General features: G+C 45.3%; 1 protein-coding gene across 1 annotated transcript in view; it reads right to left on the bottom strand.

The window, feature by feature from the left end:
- The window catches only part of LOC8039540 (protein OS-9), a gene marked incomplete at its 5' end in the record, with an annotated part of 54,140 nt that overhangs the window by 15,080 nt on the left and 15,472 nt on the right, over positions 1 to 23,588 (bottom strand). Inside the window, 5 exons of the mRNA XM_029968833.4 lie at positions 3,757 to 3,857; positions 10,850 to 10,948; positions 17,923 to 18,069; positions 20,829 to 21,030; positions 21,959 to 22,060. Coding sequence (XP_029824693.4) covers positions 3,757 to 3,857; positions 10,850 to 10,948; positions 17,923 to 18,069; positions 20,829 to 21,030; positions 21,959 to 22,060 — 651 coding nt within the window. The remainder of the gene's footprint in view (positions 1 to 3,756; positions 3,858 to 10,849; positions 10,949 to 17,922; positions 18,070 to 20,828; positions 21,031 to 21,958; positions 22,061 to 23,588) is intronic.

Below are 23,588 nucleotides of genomic sequence, written 5' to 3'. Positions count from 1 at the left end.
GGCGTGCTTGACGCCCGTGTAAGCTTGCCCCTTAAAAACAAGGGTCCTGTTCGGCAGCAGCATGAAGAATAATGCAGACTCGTCCAGGTTAAAGATGTCTTCGGGGGCGTAGTCCGTCAAAATTTGCTGCAGCTGCCCGTTCTGCCACTCTTCTGCGCCATCCGTGTCTGCTGCTGCACCTTCTCCAGAAATGATTCTTGTGGCGATGTTGTAGCGTGTCCTGAACCTCGACAACCAGCCATTGCTGCAAACAAAGTCATAGTGGTGCAGGTGCGTAGCAAAGAACTGCGCTTTCTCGAGGAGAAGGGGACCACTGACCGGCAGGTTTTTTGTTCTTGCCTTCTTGAGCCACAGCACCAACGCCTCCTCGACGTCAGGAAAAGTCGATCCTCGCACGCGACACCGTTTGACATTGCTCGCTGCCACACTCATCAGCTTCTCTCGTGCGTTCCATACACCGCAAACGGTTGTTAATGGTAGTCCCCTCTCGCGTGCCAGCACCGATTTCTTTGTTCCACGCTCGATGGACTTAATAATATCCAGCTTCTCCTTGATGCTGAGAACATGGAGTTTTTGGCGTCTCGACATCGTCCCGTCCTTGCACACACAATGCACTCTCTGCACACTTGGATATCAAACGGCTGACGGATCGCAGAATACAAGCGTGCCCAAACTTGAGCGCCTGTAGCCTGAGCAGCGAGAGAAATCCCGATCAGAAAACCGCAACTATGCTCAACCAATCGCAAGTTCGGAACCTCCTGCGCAGCCCGCCATGCCAGCCAAGCTTGCGTTGCCTGCGACCGCGACATCAACGACGTAGTTCACCGCCCCTCCTCTCTCACTCAACTGCCGCCACTGGCCGCACTGGCACTGGTCCCCTGCCAGCAACGTTGCCGATGTTCGTTAGTTCGCCTGCTCAACAACGGCGAGTTGCGCGGCGCCAAACTCGTGCCCTTGCCCTTGGCCCTCGCCCTCACGCTGGGTCGGCTTCGGCTTCGGCTTCGCGTGTTCGCTCTTTGCTCCCCAGGCGAAAATTTCTAACTGGGACCAGTTGCCACCTAAACTGGTTTCAACTGGGACTATCTGGTACCAACTGGGAATCAACTGGGACCAATGGGAGTCCAACTGGGACCAGCTGAGGGGTCAACTGGTTTGAATCATTCCCAGTTGGGAGTTAACTGGTTTGAACCATTCCCAGTTGGGAGTCAACTGGTTTGAACCATTCCCAGTTGGGAGTCAACTGGTTTGACTGCCAGTTGGGAATGGAGTGAACTGGGACCAGTTAGGAAACTAACTGGTTGGAGCGATTCCCAGTCGGACTTCAAATGCCTTTCTCGTCCCCAGTTCACACGGGCAACAATTTTGACAAGTTGGGGGTGTATTGACCTTTGCTAATGAAGAAAACTAAAAACACTTACATTTTTAGATTTATACAAATAGGGAAATTTTTAATTACTGGGTACATTTATATATTAAAAAAAAATAATATAAAAATTTTAATTAACTAAATACTTTTTTAGTTGGAAAATATAATTAGTGACAAAATGTGTTCACCTAAATGAACATTTAGTGCGTTATTAAAATATATTATAACATTTGTTTAAATATTTACAGTATTTTTTCTTTCTTCTTTTATTATTAAAAGAAGAAAGAAAAAAATACTGTAATAAATTTATCTTTTGGCCAATCAGAGCTAGCCGGCCGCCGTGGCACGCGGGTGCGGATTAGCAGTACGCGCTGTCAACTGATGGCGCTGCCTATGCTGACGCCGGAGTCAGACGGACGCGGCCATCGCCTAAGTTGGCGTTGTCCAAGTTGGCGCCATCGCCCAAGTTGGCGTCGTTATGAAAATGTCAAAACTGCAGCTGCGCTTCTTTGGACCTAACTGTACACACACCATAATGGCAGCGGTGAACTTCGAGGATGGAAAGATGCAGTTCAGTGATCGGAGGGCGCCTAGGAAAGACCGTACGCACATAGGCCGGACGGAAGAGAAAACGCCGCGGAGAGCACAATGGCGAAAATGGCGGGAGGTCTACCTCGAATATGTTTGACTGTTGTGACAGAGATTGCAAGGTGGGAGCGCTACCGCATCCTATCAGGATTTCACCTGCGCAACGCGGGATCATGGGTGAGCACCTTTCTTCACGTGATGGGGAGAGAAGCTGAGGACGTCTTCACTAACAGACGCCAGCGGCCGATCTTCCTTCATCTCATGAATACTACCTCTGAAAAAGTGATTCAACCGTCGCAAGCAAGTGGCTAAACCCGGAGCGCGTACGTCACTGAACCTATTATTTAGTTTCATTCTCCAAGTTTTTGACAATAAAGTCTTGTCAACCTTCCATTTTGTGCCGTGTTTCATTGTTGCTGGAGTTGGTACCAGCGGTAACTGGGACCAACTCCAACTGGGACCAGTTGCAACTGGGACCAACTCCAACTTGAACCAGTTGGATAACTCCAACTGGGACCAGCTGCAACTGGGAATTGTTCCATAAACCAGTTGCAACTGGGACCAATTGGTCCCAGTTTAAAATTTTCGCCTGGGCCCGCTGGCCCGCTGGCGTCCGCCGTGGTCGTTGCTGCTGGTGCGCGGTGGTGAGCAGCTTTAGCACTGCCGCACGCCACAAGCGTGGCAGCAACTTCGAACTTAGTACGTACCGGGAAGTGAAAACAGTGCGCGTTGACCGGTAGGTATGCGACAAGCGACTACGCATTAAGCCGGCATTGAATGCATTAGGTTTAACGGGAGATGTGTCGGGGATCTGACTAAGCCACTTTTAAAGCGGAACTACGGCTTATGCGGGTACGTGGTACCAAGGTTTTACTATAGAACATTATTGGTGCACTATCAAGAAAAGGTTGCAAGACTATCAAATAAATTTTTCTATAGTTTTTCAATGGTCAAACTCAAAACCAGTTTAAAACTATTTTCACAGTTCTTTCACCGGTTTTCAAGCAGCCGTTCAAACGTTGTTGATTTCCGCTACATTTTCAATGTTTGGTCAACTGGTGTTTGACAACTCTCGTGTCTATTTCACAGTTCCGTACAACTATTCACTGGTGTCCAAATTAACCTAAATTTAATTATATGTATGGATTGAAATAATTTTTGTAGTTTTCTGATGGTTGCAACCATTGCAGGTTACCTAAACAATATATCAGTAGTCAATTTAGTGATAGTTTTACATCAGCACTCGCTCAGCATCTGTTTAGCGAATTCATTTCTGTCTGTCATAGGTGCCAGTGTATACAGACTTTGAACTTGATACTACTCAGCTGGTCAGTTTGGCAGAGAACTAAATATAGCAGTGTGCATATGAATATTGACTTAGATATTGTGTGGACTTCCTGCTTTACTCTTAACTCAGTTGCCAAACCGATTAGCTATCTTTAAGAGATGTCCCCAGGTTCCTAAAAGGTGACAAATCCGAAAAAATAATATTGACCTCATGTTTTTTAGGCTACAATGGGCCTGGATGAAGGTTCTTCATTGCAGAAGTACACACTGCTGCTGCTAACGACACAGGACAACAGATTTTGCAGTGTGTCTTATATTAAAGTTGCTCGATAGGTTTGCAATCATTCAGAAAAATCAGAAAGCAACAGCATCTGCCAAGAAGTGAAGATGTTCCCCCTCATGCATAAATTCATCATCTGTCACATAAGATTTCCATTAATGTTTGCATAATATTAAGTGTTCCTCTTAATACTGATTATTTGCACACAACAAAAAGGAAAGTTATTTGCACTCACCTCATTAAACAAATCTTTGAACTGCTTCGCAAAATCTTTCTTCAGGCTTTCCCTCATCAGATCTGCAGCTTCCTTTTCCTCATCCAGTAGCCCCACTTGTTCTTTACAGGAAGACAAGAATGCAGTACATTAGGCTGCATTAGAACCTCTCCTCTTCAATCCCACAAATAAATAGACAAATTCTTTTAAACACAAACAGCAGATGTATTTTTTCATATTTACCACTGAGACTTTTTAAGAATTAAAGTACTCCCGACAATTCTTTTTCTTGGCTTCCAATACCAATCTTGCAAAAAAAAGCTTGCCTTGCAGAAGCACAATATCCTCTTGTAGCCCATCATTTAGACAAAGATCACCGCAGGAAAGGAAAGAATGGTACTTTAAATGTGCTGACAAGACAGCTACTACCGCACTTCGTTTCACCGAACGATGGACCACAGAGGATACTATGAGCCATCCGAGCAATTCCAATGCTGTGCAGGTGCCCCATGCCCTCCGAAAAGAAGTATGGCACACGTGGGGCACGCAGCCACAAGATCATGGGCGTACCAAACGGGGGGGGCAAGGGGGGCGCTTGCCCCCCCAGCTCTCAGAGTGGGGGGGCAAGGCATGTGTTTTGCCCCCCCTAAAACGGCGATCACTGGGCAGGGTAAAGACTGGCCGGCGGCGCCCAAGGAATACCAAGGGCACCGCCTCCTGACCCGCGCGGGCATATTTTTAACATGCAGGCGATACAAACCCTAGCAACGGCGGTCACGCCGGATTGGCTGGTTCGTGGAGATAGGCGCTGCCGCCGTCAACATAGGCAGCGGATACAATTCGAGTTTCCGAAGCGGTAGCCTGACTTAGTGGTAAGATGTCTGCCTCATACGTATCAGACCCGGGTTCTATCTATGGTGTGGGCTTACTTCTTTTATTTTTTTTCCTCGAACATTTTGCTTTGTTGAGGCATTTGGCGATATTTACGACATTTTTTTTTTCCCGATTAAAACTGAAAAAAAAAAAAAAACGAATGTTGTTGACGAAACATCTCTGAACAAAATCGTATGGGACTCTATTTACGGCAGTGCATGGGGGACAGCGGGAATTGGGTTGCCGAATGGACGCCGCGAAGCGGTGTGTAGGGTGGGTTGCTAAGTGGGATAGTAGTTTAGTTATTAGCAGCCGCACACTGTCGCCGTGAAGCGGCGTGAACGCCAGCGCGGGGGTGGGTTAACGCGCTTCGAATGAGAAACGCGCCGTCCGAATCCAAAATTTAAGTTCCCGCGCGTTGCTGGGCAGCCAATCCGGCGTGAGCGTCGTTGCTAGGAGTCTATCGCCTGCGCCGTAAAAGGAGCCAGTGACCAGAGGCGCCCGGTGCGCGTACACAATTGGCCCTCTCCTCCCCTCCTCTTTTACAACGCGTACACACACACACGCTGTAAAAGTTAGTGATGGACCAAATCTGCCAAACTTCAGATACGGCAAAGTTCCGCACATGCCGAAATTTTGAAGGAAAGTTCGCAAAGATACAGCAAAAATTGGACAAATATCTGCGCACGCGCACGAACGCGACGGGGCCATGGATCGCAAATGGAAGCCGCGCAGGCGCACGGTTACCATCGCACAGTTTAGTACAACCAGCGATTACGGAGAGGTGTGGAGCAGGCGGCACGGCAACTGTGCGTTTGTGAGCTTTTGCGAGTGTGGTTCTCTTGAATATTTTCTGCCTCAAGAACAGAAAATCGACCAGTAATTTACGCAGTCCACTGCGCAAGTGACAAATGATGCGGTGCATTCTGGATAACGTGATTTTCATTTGACGTTTCCATTGATGCAACGAGGTAGTTGAAACATTGACTGACAACTGCACAATTACGCTCAGTGTGCGCAGCCCACTGCCGTCAAACGGGGCAGAGCCACAAGAGCTTGCCACAATGTAGGGGATGCAGTTGGCATCCTCGTCATAATGTAATACGTATTTTCTTCCTCATTTTCTTTCCTTTTTACGTACTTTCTGTAGTGTGTATATTCTGTACATTTATTTATCTGTTTTATTTTCTCATATGTGGTGGCGGGCTGGCAGCAGACATGTACAAGCTACTCAAATAAGTAATTAACTTAAATTACTGAGTATTAGCCTCAAAAGTAGTATGAGTAGAGTAGAAATTACTCAAATGGAGTAATTCACTTAATTACTAATTACCGTAAAAAAGTAGCAAATTACTTTTGAAGTTACTTTCATTTTTTTTTCTATGCTAACAAGGAAGTACTTACATAGGTTATGATGCGTTAGCGAAATTCTGCTAGCCGAATATAAAGTGGCTTGTGTTTTCACAGAAATGCTTTAATAGCTAGTTCTGCTTCTGCATGTGCATACTTCTTTTTGGTCAAGGATGTACTGCGGATGTATCATTTCACCTTTGAGGTTTAGCACTGCTTGAGCTTGATTTTGCAGACAGTGTTTTATTGCTCACAGTGTTGCGTAAAGTATGTCTAAAAACTACTTGGAAGTATAAAGTAAATGAGAGGTTATGTACTTTACGCAACACTGTAAGCAATCAAACACTGTCTGCAAAATTAAGCTCAGGCAGTGCTGAACCTCAGAGGACATCTCATAACGCACTTATTTGTATCGGTTTTATCGCCGTCGTTTCTTCACTCAGAGAAATGACCACGTGACGTATCGAAAGACAGCACAAGCTATACATGAGCACCAGATTAACTTCAGAGAGGGTGCTGCACTTTGTTACCTCCTTCGAGTGAGGATGCAGTGTGTGCACCTCCTGTAGTGGGCGATAGTTTCTATGTTGGGGAGAAGCGGGGACCAGTCCTTTCTTCAAAAGGGTCAAGTCTCCTTGAGCTTCGGGACTCAGAGTAACGCCGGTCTTCGGCGCCAATCCCGGAGTTACTCGGACTCGTTTGCGTCATGTCTGTTCGCTCCCCGCGCCTCGTAGCAGTGTTCTTGCAGTGGGGGGCTCGTTAAAATTTTTGGGGGTTTTGAACTATCCAAATCACTTTCTTCCTCCCCCCCCCCCCCCCCCCTTTTCCTAAGCCACATGCTTCCCCCTTTGCAAATATCAGCTGATCTTCCAACATCTTATCTCTGTTGATAGGCAAAACATCCACTAATATTCGAAAGTAATTTGTAATTTGGGCAAAAGTCGGAAAAGTAGTTAAAGTAAACTACTAATTACCAAAATAGAAATGTAATTAAAGTTATTAAACTACCCAGAAAAGTAGTTAAACTACAGTAACTTGAGTAAAATAGTTGAACTACGTACAAGTCTGGCTGGCAGGCGCTCTGCGTAAGGGTTTTTACCATCTGACTAGCCCCGCACACCACCACATGGGCCCCTTCCAGTATGTGCAACTAAAATTATTATTATTATCATTATTATTATTAAAACAATCCTGTTTTCGGCTCACAAGTAGTTTGTGCCAAAACAGAATAATATTGCTTTTTAGTTCGCGTTATTTCGGGATTTTCCATGTATCTGCATAAAACTAAACACATGACTATCATTTTCAACGTTGCACATTCGACATTCCTAACTCTCCCCAACTTCCTAAACGTCCGTGTGTTGTCTAACACCAGAAACCGGAATTTTAAAGCTTAAAAACGGCACGTTGCGAATATGGAACGCACACTTTCATGCAACACTGACGTCAAGTGACTCAAATCGAGAAACATTCATATTTACATTATTGTTATTTCTTCTGGTGAAGGTTCAGCAACCGTTGCATTCGTTTTCGTGCACGAAAGGGTGACTCCCAGAGAAAGGAAGAACGCAGTAATTGCCTTTATTTTAACAATGTAAACACACTTGCAGGCGTGCGCTGATGAAGCCTCGAAATCAAAACTCTCGAAGCGGGATTCGTGACTGCGCCGGCTACTAAGTTCTAACCAACCTTGTTGTCACGCCACTTTCTGCAAGCAAACACTAAAATTACTAGAAAACAGACAAAAGCGACACCGATACAATTATCTTGTAGAATATCACCTTATTTAGTCATAACTGTGTCAATGGGCACTACATGTATTTTCGCTAAAAAAAAAAAACAAAAAAAAAATGTTTTTTGTCAGAGGAACCTAGATATCAATGTTAAGTCTGGTAACAGTGTATTTTTGCCGAATCAGTGCGAAATCTTTAGAAAAGTTCGGCAAAAGTTGCGCCGAATTTTTTATTCGGCAAAATTTCGGTGCATCACTTGTAAAACTATGCAACCCGGGGGGGGGGGGGGGAAGGGGGGGGGGGGGGGGGGAGGGAGGGAGGGTCTGGTTTGCCCCCCCACTCAAAAACAAGTTGGTACGCCACTGCACAAGATACATTCACAGCATTGGATTGGCTGGAATGACTCGAAGCATAGGCGGCGGTTCGTCATAAGGTGAAAGGGAGTATAGATTGTTTGATTAGCCAGCGAAGGCCACATATGGTAATACCACAGTGGCAGTCATACAGCGCTGCACGGGCCTACTTTTCGAGGTCCAGCCCGGCCCAGGCCCGCTGACTCTGTCTTACACGGCCCAAGCGTGGCCCAATGGGTTGCCTACCTGGCTGGGCCTGGGAGATGAAGCACGGTTTGTCCTGGCAAGAGGCAGAGGCGTGCTTTATCTCCTAAATCCAAAGCTGCCTTGGGAAAGTGTCACTGAACTTGATCGGCTCAGAAAACACTGCCGCTGCTTCGTCTATCTGCTTTTTTGTTTGCCTAACTTAAACCAAAGGTGAGTAAACGAGATTACCACTTTAGCTTGAGAAACATCTTGGAGAGCTGTATGTATACGCACATGTCTTTTGTTTCAGTCAGTTAGGAGTTGAATTAGACTATGTAGGCAAAAAATAAAGAAGAGGTAGTGCTACGCCATCATTGATGTAAGTGCATTCCATCTGTGCTTTCGGCCCGGAAACAGTGCATACTACCGGCACATGGACCTCGCTGGGCCTGGGTTTTCTGGTTGGCCTGGCTCTAGGCACTCAGGCGTCAGGTTATGGTGGGCAACTATTCTTAGTTTTTGCCTCGTGAGAAAAGCACTGTTATGATCCCAATAAAAAGTTTGCCACCACATTATAACAGCATGCTAGTTTTGTGACAGGTAGTACTATTACTGTATTTGCACAAATATAACGCGAGTTTTTTTTTCGAAATTACGTGCTCCAAAACGCACCTCGCGTTATATTCGGAATCGAGTTCAACCACGAGGCACGCGAGTCTGGAGAAAGCCAGAGGAGAAAGCTATCCCTTTGGCTCAATGCAAAAGACCCAGTGGGAAAAGAAGAAGGGGTGTGGAAAAAAATTTATCAGCTATTGGGCCACGTGAAGCCACGTGAAGGGGCGAATAGAAAACATAAAAAAGCGTTCTTATCGCATTTGTGTTTGTACAACGCACGCACCAACGAGCCTGAGTCTTAGCTTAGAGCGGTAAACCGGAACCCACTGCCCGCAGCGGACATGGCACCCCCCCCCGGTTGCCACCATCTTGCCTGTTTGCCACATTAGTGATCACGTGACGTTAAGATGGCTGCGCCCAAAGGTGGGCCAGATCACCGTTAGGCCAGATCAGATTGGCCAGATCGCGCTCAGCAGATGGCAGATGGGCACTCTGGGGCTGCGTTCGAATCTTACTCGAATGGCGCCGAGTTATTCCGGCGGATCATGTCACGTAACAAGACAGATGCAGCAACGCTGGACGCGGGTAGGTTTTCGAACGCAATGGGTACAAGAACTTCACCCAGGAGCGAGAAAGAAGCTGCGTTCGATTTACTTGCACCCCCTGCACCTGTGCAGAAAAGTGTGGGGCGGTGTACTTCCGGTCGTATCTCAATACATATACCGGAAGTAGACTGCCCTACACTTTTCTGCACCGGCGCAGGAGGTGCAAGTAAAATCGAGCGTAGCTTTTATCTCACTCCTGCCACTCCAGGGTGAACCTGTTGCGTTCGAAAACCTACCCGAGTCCAGCGTTGCTGCATCTTTCTTGTCACGCGACTTGATGCGCCGGAATAACTCGGCGCCATTCGAGTAAGATTCGAATGCAGCCCCAGAGTGCCCATCTGCTGACCGCGATCTGGCCAATCTGATCTGGCCCGCTCTCGGCACAACCATGCTAACGTCACGTGATCACTAATGTGGCAAACAGGCAAGATGACGGCAACCGGGGGGGTGCCATTTTTGACCGCTGGTTTACCGCTCTAAGTTTACTCAAGCTCATTGGCGCGCACGCCGCAGAAACTCAGCGCACGCCCGCCATGCGGGAATACGGGCACTGGCCAATTCGAGCCAAGCCAAGCCAAGTCAACACAAGCCAAGCCAAGACCACCGATTGCGTTCACGCAATCGTGGTGCAACACGAGTCATTTGTTTATGCAGAGGCCCCAGAACAAGAAGTGTGATGGTGTATCGGTTCAGCAGTCTTTTTTGTGCCTGCGCATTGTTTAGTTTCTGCTCCAGAGTGGTCTAGTGTTTGTGTGTTGGTGCTTCTGCTTCGTGCATTGTTTGGATTGTGGGCTGCCGAGGAGGCTCGCAGGGAAGAAAAAGGAACTACCAGACAAGCAGGTGCCGTGCTGCTGCTTATCTGCGTAGTCGCCAAGTGGATTGTAAACGGAAGGGCCTGAGCAGTGGGGATGAGTGCAGTCAAAACATAAACTGTTATTTCTTCTATTTCCATTGGCTTTTCACTTCTGCTATGCCCCGAGCGAGAAATTGACGCTGCCTCCGTTCGCGTTATAATAGTAATAATATTTTTTTTCTTTTTGGGGGCATCAAAACCTGTCCTCGCGTTATATTCGTGGTCGCGTTATATTCGTGCAAATACGGTACCATTTTTGGTAGCTACGTGAATACAGATTTCTGGCAAAGTGCAGATTTTGCTACTGATGATGTAGTCGTGCTTCGCTTGCCTAATGATAAGTAAACCAAGTTTTTGCTTAATTATGCAATTTCACAGGGTATTTGATAACCGATAATTCAGTCGAGCGGTATGTGCAGGGGACAAAATCGTTTTATATAGCCATCATGATGCAAAACAATTCACGTTACATTCACTGTCAATTATAAACTTTTACTATTTTATTACAATCGACTGAACATGTAATGAGGCTAGGAGTGAACTTACCAGGTTTTGATGAATCTGGAACATTCTCTACAGCATTCTTGCTATCCTCTGTCACCTCTTCCGTTTCCTTCAACCGCAAGTCGAGCTGCTGTTCTGGTTCTGCATGGATTTATTTTTTCTGGTTTCAGGCGTAAGGCAGTGATTATTTCAACGTCCAACGTCAGAATAGCTTCAAAATTATTTTGACGTCTCTGCTGTCACTTCCGTAAAATCGTGAAAATTGATTTTTAAAGTAACTGTACATTCCCCATCAAAATAACAATTTTGTCACAACGTCTTCCACCAAAAGAGTGGCTTTGTTATTTTGATGTCTCCCAACAATGTAGCTGTCACAGTGATAGCTGTTTTGTTCTATTTGGTTCTGGACGGTGTTGTCGGTGTTGTGTTGACAGAGTCTTGTGTCTCTGTGTCGCATGCCATTCAGCGAGTGTGTGTTTGTGTGCTCGACACTTGAATGGTTCCTTTCCAACATGACAGTGATATTGCCCAGCCAAGCCCTGTGGTGATGCTGTGCTCTCCCAATTCTCTTCAGCAATTTTTCACCCGCAACAAAAACGAGCTGTATTTCGCTTTATCTTTTGCCTGCATGTAACAAATGTTAAGTGCATACACTATGCACCCCTGAGAGTTTTGATTGATTTTTGTACTTCTATTAGTGATGGAAGCCTATAGAAAAATTCACTATCGACAGGGTTGAGCAGTATCACAATAGAAATGTATCGTGATAGTATTCTAGAAATATTTTAGTATTTATATTTCTGTATTGCATACGATTTTGAATTGGTATAATCTGTATTTCAGTATCGGAACACATTTTTGGTATATTCTTTGTATACCGATACAATCCCGGGCCAATGTATCTCGTGACAACGTTCAATAGATCAGTCACCCCCAGAGAGTGTTTCTTTCTTCTTTCGTTCTTCAGGGTGGTAGTAAGTAGAGTAAATGTAAATTAAGACTCTGTTGTCAAGCAGATCAAGGCATTTTTTTAACATTATGCCCCTAACATTGGCAACTTTCTCCCGTTTTTCAAAGATAACATTCCGATATGCTTCAGTTGGGTTTCTGTAGAATCAAAACGTTGAAGGGGCAGTGGGTACAAGCTTTACAACTATTCATTGCACTCCCAGCACCGTTCAGTAGAACGAGCGTCTCTTCTTCCAGATAATCAGATAAAAAAAAAACAATTTCATTCTAAGGCGACGTCTTCAAGTGACTACAGAAAAGGTACCGATATGGGACCCCCGTTCGCCTCTAAGCAGCCAGTGCCGTGGAAGCTACGCGCTCCTTGGACCAGTCATAGGTCTTTCTTTCTGCACGTGATCACGGTCCTGCCCATACCCACACGCAGAGAGCGGGGTCAGGTGATGAAAAGGGAGGCAGCCGATTGGTTTGGTGAGGGCGTAGCTCCAACAGCACTGTCAACTTAGAGGTGAACGGAGTATAGAAAAGGCTGATTTTTCGGGGATGTTTCGGTAGACGTAAAACGAATTTGAGGTTCATGTAATGTTGCTTCGAAGGCGTGCGATAACTCTAAAGGAAGACTGCACTACATCCTGAGTGGAAAGCACTTCCATCCTAGTGAAGACTTGCTTACCGTAAAATACCGGGGAAGCACCCACACCACTTTCAGTGAAAACTGGCTTAAGGACCGTTCACACAGTTGCGACTTCTTAGAACCGAGTGCGTTGAAACCTCTTACAATCTCTTACGACGAGAGGACACACTGGCACCACCTGTCAAGTAGCAGTGGAACACTGGGCAGTCACATATAGACCGACACGTTGTTTACAAACAAGCCCGCGTTTGCCCACACCAGGTGTGGGCACTGCGCGTGCGCACAAACCGAATTCGGGAGGAGTGAAGCGTCTGCGCACGCGCAGTGCCGTCGACAGCGCCACCGCAGCTGTGTGACGTCAGGGCCGCGTGTTGGTCTATAGTTTATATTTTTTCGCACGTCATTCTTTCTTTTTTTTTTTGGCTCTAAAATTTTTGTCAATGTTATAAACTAACATTTCTGATAAGTAGTATGTGCATCACCTCGCAAATACCGCCAAACCTTTGCTCTAGTGAAATGCAGTTCCAGAGTCGCTGCATACGTCGTAAGCGATTTTACAAAGTTTTAAGGTACTTGGTTCTAACGAGTCACAACTGTGTGAGCGGGCCTTTAATCTAGACACGAGCACTTGTCCGGTCAAATCAGGCGCTTAACGTATAATTTGCAGAATACTCAAGTTTGTGAAATGTTAATAGTGGGCGCTTAAAAAAAACTAGGCACTTCCGTGGTAGTTTATGGTACGGTAGTTCCCATAGCTTTATTTTAAAAGGAAAATGGCAATTCTCATGAAAATAATTTCGGGCTTGAGAATGTCCGAGTTCAGTTTTAAGTTTTAATATTTACCTCACGGTTAGTATGAGTTTTTGTTTTCACTAGAGGGCTCGTTTTTCCCTTTAGAATTACAAACCTTGGCAAAGTGGCCTACCTATTACCACCTCCAAGTGAGGTTTTCACATACATTGAAAACTGAAAAAATTATATATGCATGGTTTAGAACTTTTCCACTGTGAAAGCGGTCTTCGTTTGTTTTAAAGGGTAACTGCAAAGAAAAAAAGTTTTTTTTAAACAGCATAATTGGGACAAGCATGTCACAAAACAAATCTTCCGCGAAAAAACAATTTTGTTTTGTAATATTTACGCCACAGGACGTAATTTAGTCGGAGTCGCAACCTCTCCACATTTGAAACTCCTGCTCTTTCGACGAGCGCGGAGTGGCTGAAATACGTCACTCCGTGACGTATAGCAGCCACTCCGTGACGTATAACAACAACTTTGTGGCGCGCGATTTAAAACGGACAAAATGGCCCCAAACCAAAATCAGTCCCAGGCAATAAATATTGCTGTAAACAAATTTTGTTCTTGTTGGAAAAATTGTTTTGTGACATGCTTGTCCCAATTAAGCTGCTTAAAATACACATTTTTTTCTTTGCAGTTACCCTGTAATATGAACCAATGTTTTTTAACACTTGTGGAATGCTTCACTTCCTTCACTAACATGACTATTTTCCTAAATTGGCAGCGGCCGACCAACGAGCTATTTAAAAAGTTACTTCTCATCAAATGTAGACAAGTGTAGCAGCAAAGTTTACTTTTGTTTTGTATTGCGTCCATATGAAAAGATAGAATATGTAGCAAAAAGTTGTTTTCTTTTCCTTTTACAAATAGTAATTTCTTGCCAGTAATATTCTAGATGGAAAGTATCATACTAAAGAAAGGATGGAATGTACATCACAAAATTATTTCTTAAAAAAAAATTGTATGTATTACTGCCCCAGCAAAATGTATTCCTGTATTAGTATTTCCAAATAATTTTCTATTTTTCAAATGTATTTATAATAAATACGAAGAAACTTTTGTATGGATGTATTTCAGTATCAGTATTTTAGCTGTCTTCATCACGTATCCCAGTGTTGGTATATACAAATACAATTTAGAATATCTCTGCAGAACCCAGGATATCGTTAATTACTGACAGTACTAGATAGTACTATTGGCTGTACTAGGGATAGTTGACTAGTGATGATATCACTAACAGTACTATCGACAATTGATAGTACTATCGATAGTTGGCTCTCGGTTGACTAGCGATACTATCGAAAGTCAAGTTTCAGAAAACTATAGTGTCGTGAAAATAAAAGTATGACACCGAAAGGAAATGCTGATCTATGTCTATGGGCAGATAATGCGGTGGTGGTGAAAAGCTCTGGGAAAAACATCAAATAGAAAGGAAACTCAACATAAAGTTGCCTCAAGCAATGAGTTCAGAGATAAAACAAATGGCATTTTCCTACTTTTCCTGTGCACATATTTTGTATATCACTGGAGTTCACATACCAGGCTTTGCACTTTATGAGGGCGGTCCGATAAGTACTTAGCCTCACTGCCCGACGGTGCCACTATCGCAAGAGAAATTTACTATCGTGTAGTACATTCTCGTAGACGGCTACTATCGAAATTTCAACCGAATCGGACTGGTAGTTTTATTTTGACCACATGTGGAAGCGGGCGTGTCGGCGAATTTTAGAAAAATGGAAAAAGAGCAATATCGGTCGGTGATTCGATTCTTGTGTTTGGAAGGGAAATCGCGCAGTGAAATCAAAGAGCGCTTGGATGCTGTGTACGGTGACTCTTCTCCTTCGATGGCGACCGTCAAAAATTGGTTTAACAAGTTTCAAAGTGGTCGCACGTCGGTTTTTGATGTGTCACGCCCAGGTGCCCCGAAAACGGCTACCACGGAGGATAATGTGACAAAAATCCATAATCTCGTATTGGCAGACCGCCGATTGAAGGTGCGCGAGATAGCTGAGACAGTAGGCATCTCAAAAGACCGCGTGGGTCATATCCTGCATAAAATTTTGGGCATGTGAAAGCTGCCGGCGCGATGGGTGCAGCGTTTGCTCACTCCGGACAACAAGGGCAACCGTGAGACCACTTCAGAGCAGTGTTTGACGCTGTTGAAGCGCAATCCGAAGGAGTCTCGCGTCATTTCGTGACCGTCGACGAAACATGGATCCACTGGTACACACCAGAGACCAAGGAACAGTCGAAACAGTGGACTTAACCCAGCGAACGTGCTTTGAAGAAGGTGAAGACTGTCCTATCGACCGGAAAGGTGATGGCCACCGTTTTCTGAGATTCACAATTTGAGATCTACATCGACTACCTGGAGAAAGGCAAAACGATCACATGGCTGTACTATGCCGAATTATCAGGCTGATTCGACACCGAATTGAAAAAACCACGGCCCCATTTTGCGAAAAAAAAAGTGCTCTTCCACCATGAAAACGCACCGGCTCACACCTCCGCCCCTGCCACGACCGAATCGGTCGAATGGGGCTACGAACTGCTGCCCCATCCACCATATTCTCCAAATTTGGCCCCGTGCGACTTCTTTTTGTTTCCAAAATTAAAAAAGTCACTCGCCGGGTAGAAATTTGAGTCGAATGAGGAGGTCATCGCCATCACGGAAGCCGACTTGGCAAACCTTGAGAAAACATATTTTTCTGATGGGTTAAAGAAGTTGGAGCATCACTGGGTCAAGTGTATCGAACTAAAAGGAGACTATATTGAAAAATAAATCGCAACTTTTCCAAAATTTTTGTTTTTCTTTTTTAGGCTAAGTACTTATCGGACCACCCTCGTAGTATGCCTGCTTTTGTAAAAATAAAAAATACATTCGGTATATTTTTTTTTGGCTTGGAGCTCGGGAAAATACTTGCTGATGACGTTAAGCATCCTTCATTTTTACAAGTCTATTTGATGCTTGTGTTTCTTTTATTATTCAACTCTCACATGTTACCTTCCATAGTTTTGAGCACTGGCAGGTGAAAATCAATAGACTGCTAAGAATCATACTTTTTCTTTTTGTGACGATTATTTATAGTCAATTCTCGAAAATCGGGAATAGACCGAGTTCACTGGCGAGTTTTGCTATGCCACTGCTGCCGCAATGTATAGAGGAAACTTATAGTCTTTCTGCATGTGCGACAGCATCGCTGGAGCTCTGCGCATGCCAGACCACGAGATAAGTTATGGCGGCTTCACGCATGCACTGAACGCTTGGTGAGATCTGTCTATTAGCTGTTGACTAAAACAGGCACGTTTGCAGAGATATGGTGCCGTGCCACCCCCCCCCCCTCCCCCCCTCCCCCCTCCCCCTCCCTCCCTCCCCCCCCCCCCCCCCCCCCCCCCCCCCCGAAACAAAATCCTGGCTACATGCCTGTGACCAGTGCAGACAATCAAAGCTTCCGACACATTGAGCAAGGCTGCATCGCGATTCAATATGCATTTTCCAACACCAAATGTCATGCAATCGACGAAAACTTTTATGGCCCGATTTTTTAAGATATTCAGAACTCTTTTTGTTCATCTAAATAATGTAAATAAATCATGCATTCAGTGGCGTTTGGCACAGTACTACCCTTTAAAACTACCAAGCAAACGTTACGCTCGACCCGATTCCCGAGTTGAATCTAGAAGTTCTTCTAGATTTTCTATTGCTTTTAAAGATCTGGTTATAAAAACTGCAGTCGATTGCACAATACTTGTTGGAAAGATGTGCGACACCGACTGCAAGCAAGGTGACAATTTATTTCGACACTTTAGATCCCCTTGCAGTTTGATGCTCCCAAGTCCAAGGTTTGGTCAGTTGTTTGTGGTGGCTAAAGTGCTTGGATTCTGGGAAAGAAGTGCCAAGCTTCCCGTTTGGTCACCATTTTGGGCCATGAAATGAGCAGTTTCTCTCCGACTTCTTCATTCTTTTATTAAGCCGATCTAAATTCGCGGTGACGTGTTGGTTTATAAAAACATTTCTTGTATACTGAGATTTTGCAACCCCTAAAACCGGCGAAACAAATGCACACCTTGGGACTGCCACCACACGAGGCGTCGGTGCTCGGTGGCATTGAAAAATAATTTCTCTTTCTTGAAATATGCAAGGACAATATCACTGTAAGGGATCTGTGAAAATAAGCACGATGGATACATTACTTGCATACCGTGCCAAGGACGCCTATATTGGCAAGGGACGCGTTCAGTAAGACGGCGCTCCTTAACGATCTTGGCGCAGCTGGTTCAGGATAATCCTTCCAAAGATTTAAAAGGTCTGATATGGTGGTTGCCATAGCAGCAGAGACTGAACAACCAATTACCTCTTGAGATTTTGGTTACCTGTACGTTAGAATCTGTTTGTGTCCAGCTAGCAGGCAGAGAAGGCAATGGCACCACTTTCCCAGGATCCAGCGACTTTAGTGGTGGCAAGTGGCAAGTTAGATGGGAGACGTCAAAGTGGTGCAATGGGTATTTTGACGGGGGACTTTAAAATTATTTCTAAAATATTTTCACGTCTTTAGGAAGTGGCGTTGTGGACATAGAAAGAATAGGCAAATTATTTTTTGACAGTGAACGTTGAAATAGTCCCTGCTAAGCATAATACCCACACCTTGTGTGCTGCGGTCAAAACAAAATTACATTTGATGACAGTGGCGGACAAGAAGGTAAAAGCCACATTCCGTACCATTCTGAACGGGAGTTGTTTCCGTCTTGTCCGGATTGGAGAGGCTTTCAAGTGGCTGCTTTTTTGCAAAGGACTTAATGGCTTCAAGGTTCTTCTGTTGCTCAACAAGCCACTTCTTTCGCTTCTCCTCCTCCAGCTTCTTTTCATCTGAAGAAAGAAAATGAAACATGCACCTGTTTCCAACATATGTTTAGGTACACCCGCCGGCAATTTGAAGGTGAACACCTTACTTGGTTTCTTGCCAGTTTTACGGCTCCCTAAAGCTAAATTAACTCTCAACGTCTCAAATGGTACGTGGCTTGGGGTCTAAACTTTTCGTTCTAGCCCTCTTCTGGAACAGAGCTTGTTCCAAAGATTGCAGGAGCGTCAAAAACAAGAAAAGGGCTGTTCACCTACATATCGCTCACGGGTGTACTTCCCTATATACCTAAGCAGCAGTGATCATTCAAACATGCATTCAATTGTGCATTTAAATCTTCTACATGCAAGGGTGAATGTTCCCTATTACCGTAGAGACAATTGGCTTTCTTCTGCTCTTCTGCTGCTGCCTTTCCTACTAAGAGCATGGAACTACAGTGCTGGAATGCATCTCTAACTGGTGTGTTTACCCAAACATCCGACTCGGAGAACACCACAGCTCCTTGAAAGGGACTCCATACTCGCATTTAGCGATGCACTGTCGAGACTGTGGGTGCGAACTGCGGTTCTCTAACAACACCGTATTGTTCCAACACCAAGACCAGACGTGTAGAGAAATGCAGGAAACCTACCACATAAGAAAAACATACCCTCGTGCATCAGTCAACTTTCGCTACTCTAACGAACAATGAGATCCATTTTCGGGATCTTGGATGGCACGTGGAGCGGGAAACGAAGAAGAAAGAAGCGCAAAATATGCGGTCTGCCCTGTGCCTGCGCAAACACAGTGCCATCCACACATTCCAATAAAAAATTGGTTGTAGTCGGCACTTGTCCCGTGTAGTCCTTGCTTTTTGTCCTTGTCCATTTTACGTTGCTTTTCTTTGATGGCGCGTTTACCACATCCTAAAACATGGTCCCTCAATTTCCTCCCGATGACGTTACACAATGCGTCGTGCTGTCGCCCGCCACGACCCCGCCAGTGCCACGGCAGCGGGGATCGATCAGATGCCTATTCTGCTGCAGGTCGCTCTCCATTTTCAAAGTTCACAAAAGCTTCGACAGCCAGAAGTTGCGATGGCGCGACGATGGCAACGCTCGCATTCGCTCGTACTTGCTATTGGGGCATCTAGCACCAATCGCCAGGATCGCAATATTCGACCTGCGGCATCATTTGTTGCAATTTCTTAAAGGGCAACTCCGCTTCATTTTTGATATTCAGAAAACTATGTAGCCCTCTTCAGTATCATACAGGAAGACCCCATGTCAAATATTACGATCTAATTCCGTCTATATATTTAATAAACTGGCCAGCGAACCTTCAAGCGAGCCAAGTCGCCGAAATCTGCCAACTCTAGCGTGCGGCGCGAGGCGCAATCATCAGCGCAGTCAATGCCACGGAGTTGGAGCGGCCAACGTTGAACCACTACGTCAGAGGCATGCATACTTCATTCTCACGTTTTGCTTGTTTTTACTTTTCAGAGCGAAATTTAGCGATGACGTCATGAGTTTCTCCTCCCGGTGTTGGCTGACCGGGCGTTCACGCGATCACCGCTGCCCTGCGCGCTTATCAGTCTGTTTCTCCGCTCCCCTTCTCCTCTTTCGTCTTCTCCCCTTCCCCCTCTCCCCCGGGCCATCACCGTCCACGCAATGCGAAGCGACCTGCCCGCGTCCAAAAAAAAAAGGACCTGCCCGCGTCGCGTGTCCTGTTTCTCGCTCCCTCCCGAACGTCACAAGACCACGTGATTCGACGTGAGGTGCCCATGACTGTGACGACCCGAGACCAATGTTGCCTGACGCAACCGAAGTTTCGGTATCTGCTGATGTTTAAATTAGGATTACACAAATATTATTCCACATTTCGCGAATCCGAAGACGTAGAGTTGTTGAGTATTACTTTGTGAATGTGAATCACATGGAAGCCTAAATTTTTCGGAGTTGAGCGGAGTTGCCCTTTAACTGCTTTTGGTGAATGGGCAGAACAGGAGGCTATACACACCAGTCAAAGGTATGTTTCGGGCAACATATAGTTCTACGTTCTGTCTGTGATGAGTGAGTGGTAGCGCAGTGCGCTGCCGGCATTGTACTATTGAACAACCACGCGAATGCCAGAATATTTTCGGTCATTTCGTCTTTTAAATGTTTGTGAGCTGCAGGGGTCTCCCTAGGAATTGAAATAAGGGGGGGTGTCTAAATTTTTAGGGGGATAAGGGGTGAGGGGGGGCATTAAGAATAGAGTAGTCGTAGCAAACTAAGGGGGTGTCTTCAGAAAAACAAGGGGTGATATACACCCCCCCTGGCGGGAGTGTGGGGAAATCACGGGTGAAGTGCATATTGTCGTAAATTTCGTGGGACCTACATATCGGACCACGTAGTGCCCCATGCGAAGTAAGTAAAAAAAAAGGGCTGCGAGCCAATCACCAAGCAAAGGGCCGGGCCTACAAACCTCTGCCATTCCATTTTCATCTTCGTCGGTGACTGTAAATATATCTTAATCCTAGGAATAAAGTTGGAAGACACAAAGCGTACAGTGGAAGGGCCAGCACATTTTTGTCCTCATAATTCATTGTCTATTGTTACTAGTAATTATTGACAATTCCTTCATCAATTTGGCTAAATTTGGAAGGTGAAGTGTCAGCCAGCAGGTTTAAAGGGATGTAAGCTCAATAAATTTGGAGGCCATGCGACAGTTTCTTGCGACGCTTTTCAGCAATGTTCCACATCCGTAACTGCACTCCGTCAAACCGGAGTGGAACTCGAGGACTTACTTTCCCTGACTTCCAGGTACTTCTGGTACTGCTCCTCGGACAGCAGGGGGCTGCACGAGATGGTGTGGGGCCTCGACGTGGAGAGCCGCCTCAGCGGTGGGAACGAGCACACGCGAGACGTGTGCACGGTGAACACGTAGCTGCATGTCTCTGGCTCCTCCACACTGAAGATGTAGTCCGTGGAGTCCTCGTCGCAGTAGTACTGTGGGCAGGGATGGCATTCATTGTGAGGTGCAGTGTGCGAGGCCAAACTTAGGTAATCCCAACGACAGTCGGATCCTAGTTCACTCAGCCAGGTGAAAGCACAGCTGAAAGCTAGGAGCAACAAAAGCAAACGTAAATCAAGAAAGGGCAGCGACGCACGCTTAGGTGGACAGTGAATGCCAAGAGGTTGCACAGTTGGTACCACATTATTGGCTTTATCGGCTTAGTTTGTTGCTTGAATATAGAGCATGGTATGGGACCATCTTGGAAACCTCCATCTTTCCGTCAAAAATGTAAGGAAACATATTTTAGTCCGAATTATACATTTATCAAATCGCACCTAGTGGATGCTTCTGGAGCTTTGCTGGAATGCTCTTACATCACTGGTCTCTCATAGCTGCATTGTGCTGTGGAATATGATGTATTCGAGTGAGCGATTCAGTTATAAACCGGGATTAGCATGAATGTAAGCGCAGTTAGTCAACAAATCAGAAGAGATATTGGTGTGTTTCAAAAGATGCCACCGACATTAATCAGGCTTTGATGGGTACCTCATTCAAACTACGGTTTGCTTTCTTTGTGAAGCAGACTGTGTGGCAGACGATTACGGGAACGGCAGATCGTCCGTCACTTAGTCGATGGTAAAAGGTCGGTCTGCCAGCTTCCAAGCTTCAGAAACTATGAAAGGTGATTTTGCCTGGGCTATCTGTTGCTATCTGTTAGACACCCAAGGTTTTTTTGTTTTTTTTTACTTTCTAAATTATATTGGGTGTGGTTGTCAGCCAGTAGTGCACATTCTACACCAGAAACTGCAGTACCATGAGCTTTCATTATTTCATGTTCTTGAGATGTTGGGTCCTGTAGAAGAAGTAATATAAACAGCTTTCCCCACTGAATCCCCATCCCAGATGCAAAAAACAACTCACTCGAACTTCCACCTTGCGGGGTGCGCCAGTGATGTCACAGACTGTGCCTCGGGTGTATTTTTGGCTGTGGTACTTTTGCTGTCCCGTCTTGTTCAGCTGCTCCTGCGGCAAGTACCCACAACATGGAGGTAATGACCAATACCACTAACAATAAGAAAGCAGGTAACATATATGTAAACATGCACTTTGTACACTGCACGGCTCTGTTAGAAACACGTTTCCGCTTTCTCATATTTTACATGGAATCCAGGACACCAAGTTCTATCGTCAAAGTTGGTGATCAGGATGACCAAAGCTTTGATGATAGCATTATAGTTGCAAGAAAAAAATTAATATAAACCGGTGATCGTTTGTTCATACTAACTCTGTCGGGCTCTGTATACTGTGTGACCGTGTCCGCACAAGCTGGTGATCACCAGTTATTTGTGTTTTTCTCTGAGAATCGAAAGGCTGTCATCAAAACTACTAGTGTGGAGGAAAGTGCTTTTTTGGGACACTAACCTAAGCAGTAAAATTTGGTAATTACAGGAGTAGTTACTAGGCAGGCAAGCTGGTTGCTAATAGACATATTTAAACCCAAGACAGAGGCAAAAAAGAGTGACTACACAACAAAACAACCAGAGACATTCTGTTTGCTCCCCTTTTTGCCTCTGTCTTGGGTCGATTAAAATTTGGTGCCTGCCAATAACCTTTAGAATTAAAATATAAAAACAAAAATGCCAATCTGCTCACACTTACAGTTTCACGCAGAGAATGTAGGCATGATCATGAATACATTTAAATTAAGTATGCTCTGCATTTGCAAATCCTGTTAAGTACAACCAAATAGAAAGCCTAATCAAAGTTTTCTAGACCTGATTAGGTATGACAACATCCATAGGGCACTGTAGTAGGGGGAACTAGGCATAAATAAACCCCGAGATTGCATGAAGCAAAAACGACACACACACAAGGTCTCTTACACAGCTCTGGTAATCTCCACCAGTTCATTTGCAGCCCTACTTTCTGTTCGTTGTTAAGCTGGCATGTCATTTAACCAGACATGCGAGCTTAACAAATAGAAGAAAAAATGAAAGACTTTTACAACTCCCTGTAATGCCGAATTAGAGTGCAGCTCTTGAGGAGGAGGAGCAGAGGGTACAAAGAGGAAGGTATGCCCCTCCTCCTCTTCCTTCTCCATACCCTCCTTCTCCCCTCCTCCTCCTCCCTCCCCTCCATGGTTTTCCTCCTCTCATTCTCCTCCCCTCTCCTCGTCGCTTCCCTCCCTCCCTCCCTCGTGACGTCACTCGTGAAGGTTGTGACCTTCACGAGTGACCTTTGTAACGTTACTCGTGACACTAGTGACCCTTGTGATGTCATGCGTGACGCCATTATGGGAAACGTCCCATAAAGCAATGCGCGGTTATCAGTGACGTCATTATCGGAAACGCCCCCTAATGCAACGCGCGATTATGTTGACGGCGACGCCGCTCAAGCTGGAAACGGGTGCCTAAGAGCTGCGCTCTAGAACAAATGAAAGAAACCGAGCTAAATTAATGCTTACTGGCGATTAGATTTATAGAGCATATGTTGATAATGAAACAAACAGTAGCTGGCTCCCTTATTGTGGCCAACATTTCCATTTAGTTTT

This window comes from Ixodes scapularis, unplaced genomic scaffold (assembly GCF_016920785.2).
Source record: "Ixodes scapularis isolate PalLabHiFi unplaced genomic scaffold, ASM1692078v2 PGA_scaffold0__279_contigs__length_252992795, whole genome shotgun sequence".
NCBI classification, from domain to species: domain Eukaryota; kingdom Metazoa; phylum Arthropoda; class Arachnida; order Ixodida; family Ixodidae; genus Ixodes; species Ixodes scapularis.
Note: the sequence above shows the minus strand (reverse complement) of the source record. Positions and strands in the feature narration are given on the sequence as shown.